This window comes from Rattus rattus, chromosome 9 (genome assembly GCF_011064425.1).
Source record: "Rattus rattus isolate New Zealand chromosome 9, Rrattus_CSIRO_v1, whole genome shotgun sequence".
NCBI classification, from domain to species: Eukaryota; Metazoa; Chordata; class Mammalia; order Rodentia; family Muridae; genus Rattus; species Rattus rattus.
Window position 1 is genome coordinate 16,830,239 of NC_046162.1, and position 17,542 is coordinate 16,847,780.

The 17,542-nt window shown below is 43.8% G+C and overlaps 1 protein-coding gene across 3 annotated transcripts in view; it reads right to left on the bottom strand.

The window, feature by feature from the left end:
* Positions 1-17,542, bottom strand: part of Ubn1 (ubinuclein 1) — a 35,279-nt gene that overhangs the window by 6,443 nt on the left and 11,294 nt on the right. For all 3 annotated transcript variants that reach the window (XM_032912551.1, XM_032912550.1, XM_032912549.1), the window contains exons 5-15: positions 17,143-17,277; positions 16,425-16,528; positions 15,307-15,745; positions 9,158-9,228; positions 7,689-7,818; positions 7,447-7,565; positions 6,941-7,069; positions 6,610-6,756; positions 5,529-5,579; positions 5,389-5,431; positions 1,875-3,095 (exon numbers count right to left, since the gene is read on the bottom strand). In XM_032912551.1, the coding sequence (XP_032768442.1) occupies positions 1,875-3,095; positions 5,389-5,431; positions 5,529-5,579; positions 6,610-6,756; positions 6,941-7,069; positions 7,447-7,565; positions 7,689-7,818; positions 9,158-9,228; positions 15,307-15,745; positions 16,425-16,528; positions 17,143-17,277 (2,589 nt within the window). The remainder of the gene's footprint in view (positions 1-1,874; positions 3,096-5,388; positions 5,432-5,528; positions 5,580-6,609; positions 6,757-6,940; positions 7,070-7,446; positions 7,566-7,688; positions 7,819-9,157; positions 9,229-15,306; positions 15,746-16,424; positions 16,529-17,142; positions 17,278-17,542) is intronic.

Below are 17,542 nucleotides of genomic sequence, written 5' to 3' on the forward strand. Positions count from 1 at the left end.
TTTTCTTTTTTCTTTTTTTCAGAGCTGGGGACCAAACCCAGGGCCTTGCGCTTGCTAGGCAATCGCTCTACCACTGAGCTAAATCCCCAACTCCCCTTGTTCTATTTTTAAAACAGGGTCTCATAATAGGTCCACAGTGGCCTATTATGTGGCTGACTATCTCCCAGTGCTGGGTAACAAGTATGTACCATCAGGCCCAATTTGAATGGTACTGGATCAAATTATGGCTTCATGAAAGCTAGTCACGCATTCTACCAACTGATCTGTATCACCAGCCTATAATATACAGTCAAGGCAACATTAAGTCAATGATTTCCCTGTTTCCTTTTTTATTCTAGCAGTAGTGGAGATTGAATGTAATGCCTTGTTTATACTAGATAAGAGCTCTACCAGTGAGCTAGAGCCTCAACCCTGAGGCATGAGTTTGAATCTCTAAAACCCATATAAAACTAAGAATGTTAGCATGAGCCTATAACCAGTACACCTATGAGATGAGAAGGCCTGTAAGCTCAATAGCCAGCTAGCCTGGTGTATGCAGCAGTGAACAACAAAGAGATCCTGTCTCAAACAAGACAGAAGGTAAAGATTGAACACAACACATACACCATAACACACATGTGCCACCACTCAAACACATAAGTGTATAAACACCATTTTTTTCCTGGAAATTAATGTGCACAGTTAGTATATGGGGTGGTAGGGAGAAAGAATCAAGACCTTGCTAGACCAATCTATCTACAATTTTATATATATACATACACACAGGAAAAGAAAAATGATTTCAAATCCCCAACCTGTATACAAGCTTTCCTTTTCACTTTTTAATTATTATTTTTAATTATGTACATGTACAGGGATGTGTGTGTGTGTGTGTGTGTGTGTGTGTGTGTGTGTTGAGTGTGTGTATATGTATGTATGGATATGTGTGTATATGTGTGCCAAAGGAGACCAGAGGCTTCAGATCTCCCTCAGACTGGAGTTATAGGCACTTATGAGCTACCTGATGTGGGTACCAAACTCAGGTCCTCTACAAGAAAGGTAACTTGCACCCCACCCCCAGACCTGGACAAGGTTTCTCTGTGTTGCTCTGGTTATCTTGGAACTCAAGAGATCTGCCTGCATCTGCCTCCCAAGTGCTGGGAATAAAAGTGTGCACCACCACCGCAGCCTGGTGTTCTGGTGGGGGTTCTTTTTTTCCCCTTTTAACTGCTGCACTATCTTTCCAGACCTCTTTTCAATTTTAGACAGAATCTTGTGTATCCTGGCTGGTCTCAAAGTAGTTATGTAGCCAAGTCTTGCTTTTAATTCCTGATTTTGCTTCTATCTATGGGATTACAGATGTGCAACACTGCCCTTGGCCAGATTTCTAATATTCCATACACACACACCCTACACTTTTCTCTGCTAGGCTCTGTCAAGTCACCTTTGACCTGCAGAGTTCCTTCGATCTAATCAGAGAATTGCAAGCACAGGGTACTGCCACTTTGCACTGAGGTATAACACATTCTGACTGCCCCACAGCTGGAAGCACTTCCGTCTGAGTCACGGTGCAGAGGCAGCTCTAAGACTCACTCTATTCCTCACAGGCTCAATCTCTACAGGGACCCAACGCCAACAGATGCTCCCTTTCGTTTTCCCTCCCAGTTCCTCTGCTAAGACATTCAGGCTATACCAGTCCTCCAACCACCAGTAAAAGTGAGACTAGACAGAAAACCCAGTACTTCGTCCAGTATCTGATCTCATTACTGTCACCACCTGACTTTCTGTTTCAGACCACTTTTACAGACCTGAGGATAACAGTCTTATTCCCAAAACCTTGCATCTTACCCCCAAAACCTTGCAGTCAGGGAAGGTTGCCATGTTGGGATACTCACTGGCAAGGAGGTAGACGATGTCACACTACTAACTGCAGCAGGCTTCAGGGAGGAGGTCAGTAACTTTGCCACTCCCTGGGTCCCACCACCAGAATCTCCATTTGGACCTCCAGGCGGAGCCACAAGGGTCAGCTTCTGAGTAACAGGTGTTTTTTTCACAGCAGAACTTGGGGCAGTTCGGCTAGCAGGCTGTCCTGCCGAGGGAGGCTGCACGCCAGGGAGCAAGGTCCCAGAAACAGAGCTCTGTACTTGGGCTCCTCCTCCAGACGATGGGCTGCTAGAAGCAGCCCCATGTTTAGAGATTGAGCCTGCAAAAGGGTTATTCTTATAAGATGGCCCCACAGAGCTGGCTGGATGCAGCTTTGCTGGATGGCTGATGGTGGTAGAATTTGAGGCTGTCTTATGGGAACTGCTGCTGGAGGCTGGTGAACTTCCGGAGGAGGCTGGCATAGTGGCATGGAAGGACTGGCCTTTGGCTGCTGTCTTTACCAGCTGCAAGAAGGAACGATGACACTGTGGAGAGGTGGCCTTTGGGCCTTGAAGCTTGTTGACAAATGGGGATGGGGGTGTGAAGCTTTTCTGCTGTTGAGTGCCTGCATGAAAGACTTTAACTTGGGGACCAGGCACAGGAGCTGCTGCCTGGGGTCCATGAGACGTCCGTTGCAAGCTATGGTGCTTTGCTTTAGACTGGTGCAATTCAGGCATACCCTTGCTAAGGGGAGCCTGACAGGACAGCTCTTTGTAGCCAGAACCCTCTGGCTTTTTCTCCTGAGAGGACTGCCCCAGTGCTAGAGCCTGTTCAGCCAGAAAATTGAGAGGTGACTGCAGAGCATTCGTAGGGGGTGGTGCAGAAGAGCTGGGCTTTGTAAAGTTCCGTTTCTCTTCTGTACACAAAACACCAGCAACTTTTTCTGTTGGTGCTTTGGAGGGAGCAGGCAGTGTGAATTCGGAACTGTTGGCTGCTCTGCTGTTCAATACAGCCAGCTCCTTAGACACAGCATCCACAGAGGAGGCTGGATTCCGGACCAAGTCTTCATCCAGTGAATCTTCCAGGGTGACAGGAACAGGGTCAGTGAGGCCGCAAGTTGCCTGGGACGGATGCTCCCTGCTGTTTGCCCCAATGTTCAGGCCTCCGCCTTGATGTTCTGAGAGCAAAGTGGTGGGACCACCATGCTGTCCTGATGGGATAGAAACTTTTTTGTCAGGCTTAACAGATGATTCCTAAAGGAAAATGGAAATACTCATAGTTAGACATTCTCAAGGATGCCAATAGTGGCCTGTTACAAGGATATCAACAAGTTAATTCAAGCTTACCGGGTAATTACAAGACAAGTGATGGATGAGTATAGGTACCATGTCTGCTTTGACTCGTAGTACTATCTGGTCATATGTGTCTAGCTGGTAGATGCTGGCTTTAGGCTAGCATTCTTTGTTGCTTGCTTTTTTTTAGTTTCTGAAATACTACAAGCTTTGGTCACTATACTTGTCTATCAACTGCCTAATACAAGCTAGAGTCATTTGGAAGAGGTAGTCTTAATTGAGAAAATACAAGATTGGCTTGTGGACAAACCTGTGGTGCATTTTCTTGATTAATGGTTGATATAGGAAGGCCCAGTTCACTATGGGCAGTGCCACTCCTGTGCTGGTGATCTTGAGTGCCGTAAGAAAGCAGGCTGATAAACTGGCCATCTCCTATAACCAGGCAAGACTCCCAATGGAGGGACCGGGACACCAACCCAACCACAAAACCTTCACCTTACAATTTGTCCAGCCTACAAGATGTGCTAGGGTAAAACAGATCAGAAATTGAGGGAGTAGCCAACCAACCACAAGTCCAGCTTGAGACCCAAGCAATGAGAGGAGGTTCAAGCCTGATATTGCTAAAGATATTCTGTTATACTTGCAAATAGGAGCCTAGCATAATCATCATCAGAGGCTTTACCCAGCAACTGATGGAAACAGATACAGAGACCCTCACCCAAACATTAGGCAGAGCTTGGGGAATCCTGGGGAAGGGAAGTAGGAGCCAGAGGGGTCAAGGACACCATAAGAAGACACATAGAATTAACTAACCTGGGTCCATAGAAGCTCACAAAGATTAAACTGCCAACCAGGAAGCCTGCATGGGGCTGACTTAGACCCTCTGCATAAATGTTAAAACTGTGTAACTTGATCTTCACATGGGTTTCCTAACAGTGGAAGCAGGGGCTGCCTCTGACTCTGTTGCCTGCCTTTGGGACCCTTTCCTCCTACCTGGCTGCCTCGTCTAGCCTCAGTGAGAGAGCATAGGCCTAGTCTTACAGCAACTTGATATGCCAGGACTGCTTGCTAGCCATGGAAGGCCTTTCCTTTTCTGAAGCAAAACAAAGGAAAAGTAGATTTGGGGAGTGGGAAGAGACTGGGAGGAGAGGAGGAGAGGAAACTACAATCAAGATGTAAAATTTAATCAATCAATTAAAAAAAAAGCAGGCTGATAAGCCATAAGGAACAAGCAGCATCCTCCAAGGCCTCTGTATCAGTTCCTGTCTCCAGGCTCCTGCACTGCTTGAGTTCCTGCCCTGACCTCCCTGGATGATGGACTATAAGACAAAATAAACCTTTCCTTCTCCAAGTTGCTGTTGGTAATTTTTCCCCCTTTCTGAGACGTGTTTTTTCTATGTAGTGCTGGCTGTCCTGGAACTCACAGACATTGCATGCCTTTGCATCCCAAGTGCTGGGATTAAAGGCCTAAGCCACCACAGTCTGGCTTGGCCACGCTCTTTATCACAGCAATAGAAGACAGAGTCTACTGGCATATACACTACCTTGAATGCTCCTGGCTAAACTTAGACTGATGAGAATTACTTTCACTTAACTTCTTTTTCCTCTAATTTTCCACAATACCTGTCTACCTGTCCATTCTAATAGGAACAGAATAGGATCTATCCCATTGCCCCTGTATCCCCAGTACTTAACACAGTATGTTCTCAGATTTTAGGAACCTTCCAGATACTTAGGAATAAACAATCTAAACATCAGATCTCACAATCCCTTTAAGTAGGGCTATGCGAATCCCAAGTCTCAATTGGTAAAAGTTTGGCAAGTACCAAAGGTCTCTGCTGAGGGTCTCTGTGGTGTGTAAGACAGTTATCACACTTCTGTGCCCATCCACTGTGGTTCTCCTAGGTAACTAACAGCCACTTCTCTCTCTTGCTACTGCTGCAAACTTAAGTCTTCCTCCCCAAGAAGACTACCACAAAAGTGACCTTTCACATTTATGGTGGCCTTGCACTGCACTCCTCTGGGTCTGCTTCAGTCTCTTGAGTCCCATAACCATAGGAACTGGGCTGGCTGAGTACTGTTGGGAAAACTGAGGCTAGAGAGAGTTATGTGGCCCAGCTCAGATGTCTGCCTCGTTCAAGAGTGCCATCTCAATAATGATTCTCAGTGAACCTTAACAAGCCTCCCCGGTCATTCAGGAGTTCCTGAGCATGGCTTCAGGACAGTTGGCACTGGCCAAAACAGGCTGACGTACCTTCGTCTTGACTTTTGAGGGCGCTATTACTTTCTTCTTGGCCCTGTTCAAAGAAAGGAACACAGAAACAGTTCAGAAGATATCCGCAAGAAAAGATTAAAATAGCAGTGCCCCAAGAAATAAAATTCTGAGGTACTTACAGAAGTGATGTCAGATGCCCATGGCCTCGTCGACTCTCCTTAAATAGAGTCCTGAAAGAAAAAGGGTATCATATCTGCCCCACTATGCCACAACTCTGCTTCTAGATTGTTCCTGAAGGCTGTGGTAATCCGTGGCACTTAATCCAGCTGAGGGGCCTAATTTGGCCTCACCAACTTACCTACAGCCAGAATTCTAGGTTTTACCAAAAAAGTCAATAGCCTATCATAGCCACAAGTTTCCTGAGGCAGTGGTGCTTTTGTCTGTTCTTTCTTTTTTTAAAGATAGATTTATATATTTATCTATTTATTTATTTAATATACTGTAGCTGTCTGCAGACACACCAGAAGAGGGCATCAGATCCCATTACAGATGGTTGTGAGCCACCATGTGGTTGCTGGGATTTGAACTCAGGACCTCTGGAAGAGCAGTCAGTGCTCTTAGCCGCTGAGCCATCTCTCCAGCCCCAGTGGTGCTCTTCTTATTGCTATTTAAATCCACCCAAGGAAAAATCGTGAAGTAGCACATGTAGCATGTCTTTTTTTCCAGAGAAACTCAACAAAAACTACCTTCATTTAACCTAACTATAAGGAAAGAATAATAATTCCTGAGGTTCTTTCATCTGTCTAAAGCACCAATGAGTCAAGCCAACACCTCACACTGTCTTTATCTGCATAAAGCAGATGTATTCCCTACATGGATGACGATACACAAGGAAGGGCTTCTGCACAGAAGCTCAACACTATACTCCAGCACGGAATCAGCTTCCTGTGAATTAAACTTTGTGGAGCCATGAGGAACTCCCTAGGATGACTTCCATCTCTCAGCTTCTGCTGCAGCCATTATATCAAAACAATACGGAAAAGAGAATGTAGCCAATCTTCTAACTAAACTGGGATGAGGATTTACAAGGACTGAACTCCACAAATAAGACCCCTCTTATAGAATAAGAAGACTCCTTTATAGATAGCAGGATTCCCTAAGTACTCAAGTGGCATCAAAATTGAATCAGTGAGACAGCAACCTCTGAGGGCAGGGGTCACTGTCAGCCCAGACTTCCCCGCCTGAGCACAAGGGCCTCACCTGGCCTGCATCCAGCCTTTGGGCCAGAGAGGCTTGACCTCAGCATCCAGAAAAGCTTTCACACAGTCCTCCCAGGCCTGGGCCTTGCTGTTCCTCTCCAGATCACGGCTCTCCAGCTTGATCTTCACCACCTGGCAAAGAAGTTCCCTGAGGAGCAGAGAAAAAGATCAGAAACCTCCCACCACCCCAAATCCTGTTTAATAGTTGCCACTGTGTGCTTTCAGCAACCCATGAAAGTAATTAATCCTAACCTTCATTAGCAATATGGGGACAGGCTCAGACACCGGTCTCACAAACCCTCCAATGACGCAAGGTCCCAGTTTGTGCACACCTGATTTCATCATTCCACTGGAATTTCTTCCGGGGTCCCATTATTCTCCGGCCCCCCTTTTCTTCATCCTCTTCTTCATCAGAACAAACCCGTTCTCTCTGCTCCTTGTCTTTCTCTTCCTCCAGCATCCTATAGAGAGAATAGAAGGAACTCTGAGGTTCTCTTGCCTACCAGTTTCCCACTCCTCCCTTCTACAATGCTCTCCTTAAGATCAGAAAGTGCTAAACTGCCTAGAACTGTGTAGGAGACGTATAAAGAAAAGAGACAGGAACCTGGAGCGATAGCTCAGTGTTTAAAAGCATATGCTGCTCTTGCAGAGGATCCAAATTCAGTTTCCAACACCCCAGCTCAAAATCACTTGTAACTACAACTTCAGGGTATCTGACTCTCTTCTGGATTCTGCAAGTTCATACACATTCCCACAGACAGACTCACTATATATAGACAAATAGTTTAAGAGGGGTAGGAGGAGATACAGGAAGGTAATGATACTCAAGTACACTTACTTAGCAACCTTTGCTTGTGTGTGTGCTTGGCATTCATCCTGGTACTTGGCCACCTGCTCAGGCATGGCCCTACCAATGGCATCCTTGAGCTTCTGGAGTGGCTCTTTTAGGCGCCCACCCTACCAAAAAAGGACATGGAATAGGCTTGGCTCATGTACCAGTCTTACACTGAGGACTCATAATGGGTTATCAAAAGGAGACAGTGCAGCAGATAGGATCCTTAGGCAGACCCTGCCACTCACCTGTTCGTAGAGATGAAGTTTCCGAGCACGCTTGACCAGAGCATCCTTGCTGCAGGGCAGGAATGAAGCCAGATAGGCAAACACCCCAGAACGGATTTGGCTAGTCAGCTCCCGGGTTTGTACCTCTATGCTGAAGAACACAACACAGTCATCAATGGCCTGCAGCTCACTGCAAGTTTCCTCTTACTTAGGTTGCATACTGGAGAAGAAAGCTAGGCATCAAAAGTAGGTTGAATCTCATCTTGATGGTCACACAATGTAACCAACCATGTGGCCACAGCAACAAAATCTCCAGTAGCAACAAACAAGAAAAACTCTCAAGCCTGATGAACTTGGCTAGGAAGAGGGTCAAGGCTCTTAGGTCAAGGATAAGACCAAGTCAGAGGTAGTCAAGAGAACAAAACCAAAGACAAAAAGATATGAGTATTTTCATAAAGAAAATACGAAAGCTTTAAAAGTGAAAGTAGCAAATTGCTTGGAGTTGGCAGGAAATATTTTCCAACAATATTTTGAAGATTTATTTTTCTTTTACGGAAAGTGTTTTGCCTATATGTATGTCTGTCCCATTTGCATGCCTGGTACCCATGGAAACCATAAAGGGCACTGCATCCCCTAGACCTAAAGTTAAAAAGCCAGGTTGTTTAAGACAGTTGTGAGCCACCATGTGGGTACTAGGAACCAAAACCAGGTCCTCTGTGAGAGCAATGGCAAGTTCTTGTAGGCACTGGAACATCTTCCTAGCCCTCTCCACCACATTTTGATTTTCAGTTACCCATTCTACCCATGATCATGAGATCAGGAAAATCCTCACTTCTCTATTTCTCCAGCCAGATGAACAGAAAAAGCCTAAGCTTTCTGTATGTGGCACCATCATGCAGGCTCTTTGTGACATAAAACTCTCACCTGACCCTCAAGGTGCTCTTTGAGGCGTCGTGCTGAGCCAAAAGGTCCATCCACATCCTATTCTACGCAGCAGAGGCCATTTGTGGGAACATTCAAGTCTTGACAACTGCTCTTACATAAGCAAAACCCTGCTGTCAAGCAACAGGCTTCTCCTGCTACCTAACACAACCAGGACAAGGGTTGCAAAGCTGTGCCCTGACATGGTTGAGCTTTGTATGCTTGCTGGTGTCTTTTTTAATATGGTTCAGACAATGAAGTACCTCGGGTTTTGGGGCTCTGGGCAAAGCACAATGGGATGAAGTATAGTGGCAGCAGAAGTGAACATGAGGAGGAGCTGAGAGGCACCCAAGACCCAACAGACCTGAGGTCAACAGGCTGTCATTCATTCCTCTGGATGCTCACTTTTCACCTCACACTTGTCTTCCCACTATGACAGGACATGTATTACATCACTTTAATAATGTCTGTGGCTGAAGATAGTAGGTCTATCATTTATGGAGACAGATGCCGTGTCCCTGTTCCATTTTACATAGGAGCGTGGAGACAAACAAACAGGTGATACTCACTCTAGCAAGATGCCATTAATATCTTGAGTGAAGAACTTCTGCTTGCTCTCTCCCTCCGCAGCTCTGGCAGCCTGATTCACAGGAGACAGTAACAGGTGTTAGTGCCCTTCCCCACGCACCCCTCACACTCAGCAGCAGGCAGAGTCACCACTCCCACAGAGCACCTGCCACCTGAACACTGTCTGCCGTCCTCCTCACTATCCCGCAGCCCAGACTAAGGTCATCCAAAGCTGGTGCAGCACGTGTGGCTTGAGTTTCTTGAGACTACAATACTAATCATGGACCAGAAAGACGTGATCCTAGACATCCAGCCAGAGAGCAACCCAGCCAGCGTCTAGCATCTGTGTCCAGACTCTGACAAACAACCCCGTAAATGGGATGTCTGTCCTGTCAATGGTAGAAAAACAACTAAGGCCTTCAGCAAACCTACAAGATTTAAAGCAGCAGTTCTCAATCTTTCCAATGCTGCAACCCCTTAACACAATTCCTCATGTTGTGGTGATCCCCAACCATAAAACTAATTTGTTGTTAAAAAAAACCAAAAAAACAAAAAACCAAAAAAAAAAACTAATTTGTTGCTAATTCGTAACTATAACTTTGCTCTTGCTATGAGTCATAATGTAAATATCTATGTTTTTCTGTGGTTTTAGGTGACTATGAAAGGGTCATTTCGACCCCAAAGGGCCTGCAACCCACAGGTTAAGACCTGCTTATTTAAAGGCTTTTATGTATCAAAAAATAATGAAAAGTAATAAAAATACTGGGTACCCCAGTCACACCCAGTACCCAGAGAGAAGCCTATTAGAAAAAAAAATGACAGTGTAACCTCAGCACTTAAAGGACATCCTTTGAAAATCTGTACGGTATCCCACACCCAGACTCCTGAAATAATATGTGATATTGAAGATGATGCCTGGGAGAACAAATCTAGAGATCCCTGAAATGACCACAGCAAAGACTAAACCTGGTAGTTCTTACTCTTAGCTGCACATGGAAGTTACCTAGGCAGCCTTCTCTACCCCAGGCCAATCAAAACACAATCTTGGGAGTTGGAACTGAAGAATGTATGTTCTTGACAAGTAGCCCAAACATCAGATCTCTCTCAACATACCACATGGTGATTCTAATGAGCAAAGAGGGTTGGGAATCATTGGCCTAAACAAAAAGCTGCTGACCTGAAAATTAAGGCAAAATATAGTTTCTGAAATCAAACTATATAAATGGAGACAAGACTCTCTGAAAAAGATATATAAATCTTTACTCTTCTGCCTTCTTGTAAATGCAATCTCTGGGTCCCCCTGTCTCCTCTGACTACTCCACCTGCCTATTCTACTAGGTCCTTTATACCCTGCCTACCAGAAACAGAGTTCAAAAACTGAGACTGACCTTTAACCCCTGATCCTCAGGCTTCTACACCCCAGCAGATCCCTCAAATCTAAGCCTCCGAGTCCCGAACCCTCTCTTTTGAACTCAGGACTAGTACTTCCAATTACCTCTAAATCACTTCTACTTACTTCTATCCTTATTTGCTTGACTTCCTAGATTCCTACTCATACCCACACCTTAGACTTCTTAAAATATCTCACTAACTTCCTTAGAACCCTGTAAGGGTTCTTTTCAATCTGAGACACAAACCCAAACATGACACATGGTTTTCCACCATCTGCCACTAGCCATCCACTTCAGCTCTCATCTCCTACCATATATTCTGAGGATCCCACTGTCCAGCCATTCACACACTCAGCTCTGCCCTACTTTATGACAAGGACTTCTTGCCCTGAAGCTCTAGTCTGAGTCCTAGGTAGCTCAGAGTTACTCTTTGATCTCCTTTCAGTCTGGCTGTCTACCTAGCCCTCTGGTTAGCCATCCAAGTAAGACAGAAAGTATTTCATTCTGCTCTGTATTTCAGCCTGCTGTCACCTCCCTATTGTCTGTGAACATGACAAGATCATGGAGGATAAGAATCTGAATCTAGGCCATTATATTCACCACAGCTATCAAGTAGCAGGTCCACTGAATGCGTGAAAGAAAGAAAACATATGAACACACATGATTTTAAGGCAAACTAGAAGGGAAAAATTAAATATTGAGTAATCAGAAATGAATATGAAGAAACTATACAAAATTCAAGCTTCTAAGGAAACCTTGGCTAAAAAATAGCCCAGAGGAAAACAGGTAAAAGGGATGACATAAACACTGGATAGTGGAAGAAAGGACATGTGTGGTCTTTTTTATTTTATTTTACTGAGACAGGTTTTTTCTGGCTGTCCTGGAACTCACTCTGTAGACTGAGTTGGCCTCAAACTCAAGAGATTTGCCTGCCTCTGCCTTCCTAGGGCTAGGATTAAAGACACGTACCACCACCACCCAAAATGAATTTTATTTTTAAGTGAACTTATTTTACTTATTACTTTTTAAAAAGAGTTTTGCTGTGTATCTAAGGCCATCTAAGGCCAGCCTTAAACTTACAAAATATCTCAGACTATCCTCAAATTTGCCACCCTGACTTTTGGGTGCTAGGATTATAGGATTATAGTTACTGTATGTATGGCTAAGGGCATGTGCAACTTCTTATACTTTTAAAAAGCATTCAGAATTCTATCCTGGTGCTTTAAAGCAGTGGGATTCTATTACTTTGATACTTGGGGTTTTTGCTTCTGTTTGGGTTAGTTTTCTCCCCCTACCCTTGCATTGCTGGAAATAGAATATAGGGCCTCACGTTTGCTATTCAAGCCCTGCACCACTGAACTACAATCTCAGTTAATAAAGGAAGAAAATAAAATCGAATCCTGTGTGTATGTATGAGTGTATGTATGTATGGCTGCACGTGTTTGCACTGGTACAAATATAGGTTAGCAGACCACCTCAGTTGCTGAGTCTAGGAGCCATGGCTTACTATCTAAAGATTCTGGGGAGTCATAACTTGTGTCCTCATGCTGTGGGGCAAACACTTTACTATCTCTCCAGACAAGTTATTGTTTTGTTTAAATTTATACTACTAGTTCTAAGACCCAGAAGTATCCTTAGTTAATTCAACCTCATTCCTTAAACAGATATTCAAACATCACACTGTTCGTCAGGCCCGTCAACAGTTTTAAGTTTGCAAATAAATATTCCTTTTCTGAGACAGGGTTTTATTAACCCAAGGATAAACTTGAACTCTGTTTTTAGATATAATTTGTGTGTATGCATGGTATTTGTGTGTGCACACAAAACACCAAAGGAACAGGTCAATTATCCTTCTCAATCACTCTCTGCCTTAATCCTTTGAGGTAAGTTCTCTCCCTGAACCTGGAATTCAGTATTCTTGTATTTTTGGCTAGGCTTTTAGTCACAGATCCTTCTGCTCCACCCCACCCTGAGAGATTAAGGTTATAGGCACATGCTAGACCATACTTAGCTTGTTATGTAAGTGCTAGGATCCAAAATTCAGGCCCTCGATGGTTGTGCAACTAGCATTCTTAGCCACTGATCCACCCTTCTCACTCTTGTCCTTCAATTCTTGATTCCCCAGCCTCTACTCCCTAAGAGCTACAGTCACAGGGAGAGATGTACTACCAGGCTACACATTTTATTTTTAGATATTAAGCCATTTCTCCAGTACTTCAAAAGCTTTCTGCCTGTATAACCTTTAAAAAAAAATTCTGAAGCCTTTTAAACTGCATCTTGGAGGATCTGGCTTTATAGTGAATTACTTAGGTGCTACATTTTTTTTTTCTTTTTTTCAGAGGCAGGGACCGAACCCAGGGCCTCTAGCAAGCGCTCTACCATTGAGCTAAATCCCTAACCCCTAGGTGCTACATTTTTAAATAAATCCAAATTAACTGAAGTTGGGCTTGTTGGCATACACCCATAATCCCAGTTACTCTGGAGACTGAAGCAGGATTTCGAATATGAGGTAAGGCTGAGTAACTAGTGAGCCTACGATGATCTGCAGCGACCTGGAGGTGAAGTCTCGCCAGCATATGGCTAATGTGCTGGTTGAGTGACTACAAGTGTGAGCCCAGGAAGATCAGAAGAGAGCCACTTAACCAGCACAGTCAGAAATGATATGCAGGCAAGCCCAAGTTTTAGCATTCGTTTCCATATTTAAGCAATAGCAATGGGCATGTATCTCACCTAAAGTCAAGACTTAAAATCTATCTATCTAATCATGTTTTTAAACAGAATAAGAGAAGAAAATAAATTTAGGGAAGTAAAAAATACAGGAAGAAATACTTTAACTGCTACCAACAATGATGCTCAGCAAGTTTAACTCTGGGGTTGAGTCAGGGTCTACAGTGTGGCCAGCTAATCTTGAACTTCCTTTTTTTGCCAAGAACGACACATTCTCCTCTCACCAACAACAATTGGGATTATAAATGAGTGGCACCATGCCCAACTATCAAATTTATTTTTCAAATTTATGTATTTGAGTACACTGTCGCTGTCTTCACACACACCAGAAGAGGGCATCGGATCCCATTACAGATGGTTGTGAGCTACCATGTGCTTGCTGGGAATTGAACTCAGGACTTTTGGACAAGCAGTGAGTGCTCTTAACTGCTGAGCCATCTCTCCAACCCCCTCAAATTTAATATTTAAAATGCTGTGTTCATTTCAAGATCTAGCACAGAATTCTTTGTTAAGGATACAAATAACCACATGTGGCTTCTGGAATTCTATGTAACGTTCTATGTCTAAATACATTCTTCTCTGGAAAGACTACCTTTCCTAGCAAATTTCAAAAAGGACCAGGCACCCAGACACCCATGCATAAGTATGAAGGGTTCTAGGTACAGCAAAATCTGTAATGTAAGCTGTAAGGGAGCCATTATTCAGGAGAGACAACTCACCAGATAGCATGTCTACCCAGAGAGGCTTTCTTGTACCACAGTCCAACACTGTTTCAGGCTGTGGCACTTCATTCCCACTATATCTTTTCCCAAAAAAGGTAAAATAATAGGTTACTACTCTGATCACAATCTACTATGGAAGTGAGGATATAACCACGAGTTTTATTTTGACTTTTCTGTTAAAATAAACAATGGTTTACTATCACTTGTTCTCATTTAACTTGGTTAACAAGCCTTTGAGAGACTACAAAACAATGTGCTTACAAATCAAAGCATTGAAAAGAACAAGTAGGAATTTTTTAAACATAAATTCTGAGCAACAAGACATTATGCTCAAACCTGCCAAGGGCAGATTCAACTCTTTTCTCCCTTCGATGTCATACTCAGTTAACTGAGTCCCTGGCAAAGCACAATTCATTAAAAAGCGTTACATTCAAGAACACTTTCATACAACCATACATAGGCTAACAAGGAGAAACTATGGTTGTGAATAAGGTAATTTTGTTTGCTTTGTATATCTTCTCTAGGTGAGAAAACAAAACATTTATACCAAAGCTGATGTTTTACACTGTCCTAAAACATGAAATAGTCACAGTAGTGATTCTGAAAATGCTCTAAAAATCACTAGTTGAATACAAACACTGCTGGAGCTACAGTCCAAATCACAGTGTCTCCAGGGAAGTGTTTTTTTAACCAAGGCAATGGTACAAAAACTAATGATCCACAGGTAGATTACAGTTAGTAGTCAATCATTGAATTGACTCAGCAAAAGAGCAGCATGGCTATTCCATGCTAAAGACTGCTTGCTGTGTTCTGAGACGGGAAGAGGTGCTCAGACTAAGCTTCCACTCATCACCAAATAGGGACACCTCAACACTAATGATGCTACCACAAGGGAGCAAGTAAAACCCAGTAACAGCTAAGCATGTGCTTGTTCTATATGTGTTTACAAACCAGTGCATTTTCAAAATCTCTGGAAGAACTCAAAAATCACATTTTACCTCAGCTGTCAACATAAGGTCTGGTCAACAAAAGCAAAGGGGAGTTGTGAGAAGGAAATTGGCAGAAAAGAGAACAAGAGAAAAATTTCCCCAAAGTAAAATCTCCAGAAGTGGAGGAATCAAAAGAGGTGAAAAACTAAATCCTGGTAGGCAAAAATTACACTGTTTCCTCCTTGGGATGAAATGGAAACTTGGGAAAGGCCCTCCACCTTCACTAAGGACTTCTTGGGCATCAAGCTTCACAAGGTGCAGAGCTAATGCCAATCTACTGAAATGGCTTCCAGGAAAGCCCAGATATATTATGTCACCATACCTGAGCCAGCTCCTTAACACGCTTCTCCAGGGGTGTTGGCAGGCCTTCGGGGAAGGAGGAGGGCTGCCTGAATTCCTGATCCAATCCCACCCCAAGGGAATCACTTCCATCATCCATATCTCGGAAAGGGCTTCCTTCTGGAGACTCACTGAGCAGCTGCTCCAAGTCCAAATCCGTCAGGGAGTCCATGGCAGTGGCAGCTTGGAGCAAGTCATTGTCAGAAGTAGAGCCAAAGAGTGAGAGCAATGGGTCAGAAGTGCCCTCCAGTTCCCTCAGGCCCTGAGCTTCTATTGATGACACAGCTACAGGCTTATGTTCTTCCTCTCTCTTTTTCTGAGCCTCTTTCTCCTTCTGAAATTTCTTGAGCATCTCTCGAACACTTAATGACCCAGAGTACTTCTTCTTCTTTTTCTCCTTGCTGGCATTGAGGGCTGTGAAGCTGCAAGCAAGAGGGAAACTGGTTACTCAGATTGTAGAACTCTCCATGAAAAACTCAGCAGCCTCATCCCTGCTCCCAGGGAAGGGTCTCCATCAAAGTCTTTGTTCTGTCAGTCTACTCTGTTATGCCTCCATCCTTTTGGCATAGAGAACTTGTTTTTGCTGGACCAAAGCTTGAGCATGAATACAGATTAGTAATACAGTGTTATATAATGTTAAATATCCAATGGGTTTTTAAGAACTACCAATCTGAAATAAAAGTTTGCAAAAAGTGGGAGGGGCAGGAAACTACTTCATGGAAGAACATATGAGAAGCAGAGAACAGCAGCAACTTGGAAGGCAGCTGGGCTGAGTAAGGAGGAATCACGACCATAGAAAACAAAAGAAAGTAACAGAGACAGAAGAGCTAGGGCAGAGAGGAGTGCCAATAGAAGGAGTATCAGCAATCATCTGGTGACAGAAGTAGCTGCTGACGGGACACAGGCTATCCAATACACAGATGAGAATGGCTGACTTGCCGAGAACAGCCCTGTCAGAAGAGACGGGAGAGGAGGGTCAGGCCCTATAGCCCCTTTTGAAGCTGGAGAGGAGGGAGGGAAAGTCAGCTCCCAGGTATCCCAGGGCTCTTGTGTGCCCTAACGGGCCAGAATTTTTCCTAGTGAAAAGCTGCTGCCTCTCACCCGGCTTTGGAAAACTTGGACTTTTTCGATTTCTTCTCCTTGTCATAAGTGTCATCTTTTTTCTTCTTTTTTATCTTTTCACCACCTTCCTTCAACTTCCGCTTCTGAGAATTAAAGACAAGGCAGTTACACAATTCCCTGAGTGGGAGAGCAAATACACTAGACTGCACTGGCCTTGCTCTGGATGGGGTTTATCTTATCTTCAGACCCATCTCATTTTCTTCATGAACAAAAAGCTCTCTCTCAAAGCAGTCCCTGGGTCAAGAACCCACAACATTCCAACAACAGTGTTTCCTGCAAACCTCCAAGTAAAGGCCATGGTGGCTGTTCTAGAATTGGTTGTAAGTGAACCCTCTCATTTTAAGTAATGGGCAGTAGTAGGCAGACCCTGAAATACACTCAAACTAAGGTGGACTAATTTGCAGTAAGTGACAGCCCCAAAACTAAAGTCCTTTCCAAGTCTACAGTGGAAAAGTCACGAAGAATGGGTTCACAGCTCTCCCTGAAACTTATCTGGAAACATGACCCTGCAGGACCATCTTGGGACACGGATGAACTGACTAAGTCCTGACTAAGTCCTGTCCCCATGTCCACATCATATACCTGTGCACCAGTCTCCTGGGCCATTTAAGAGACTACATATTCTAGAGTAACCTACTAAGTTCACAGAGTCACATCAAAAATTATTTCTAAAGTCCAAAATGAAGAATATCCTAACCTTTGGAGATTTTTTCTTCTTTTCTTTAATGAAGTCATCCTCAGATTCTGAAGCTTGTCTAAACTGCAAGGTTCCTGAGTTGATGTAAAATCCTCCATACTTTGTAGTCAAAGAAGCAGGAACAAGTTCATCATACTAAAGGGGGAAAACATACCATCAGCTCCCACTTCAGATTCCATGGGCCAAGGTACAAAGCACATCTTAACAGATACGACTGGGATTTCCTGTCACTCTTCAGACTGACCATGCTAAGCCATCCTTTCTTCAATCACTAGTGTGCAAGCTACTAGATGCTTTGGAAAGAAGAGGTCATGATTTTCAAATAAAAAAAAAAGTTCTGGATTCAGGAGGTCTCTTCCTCTTAAGTTCAGTGCTGCTTGTGCAAAGAGGACATACTGAA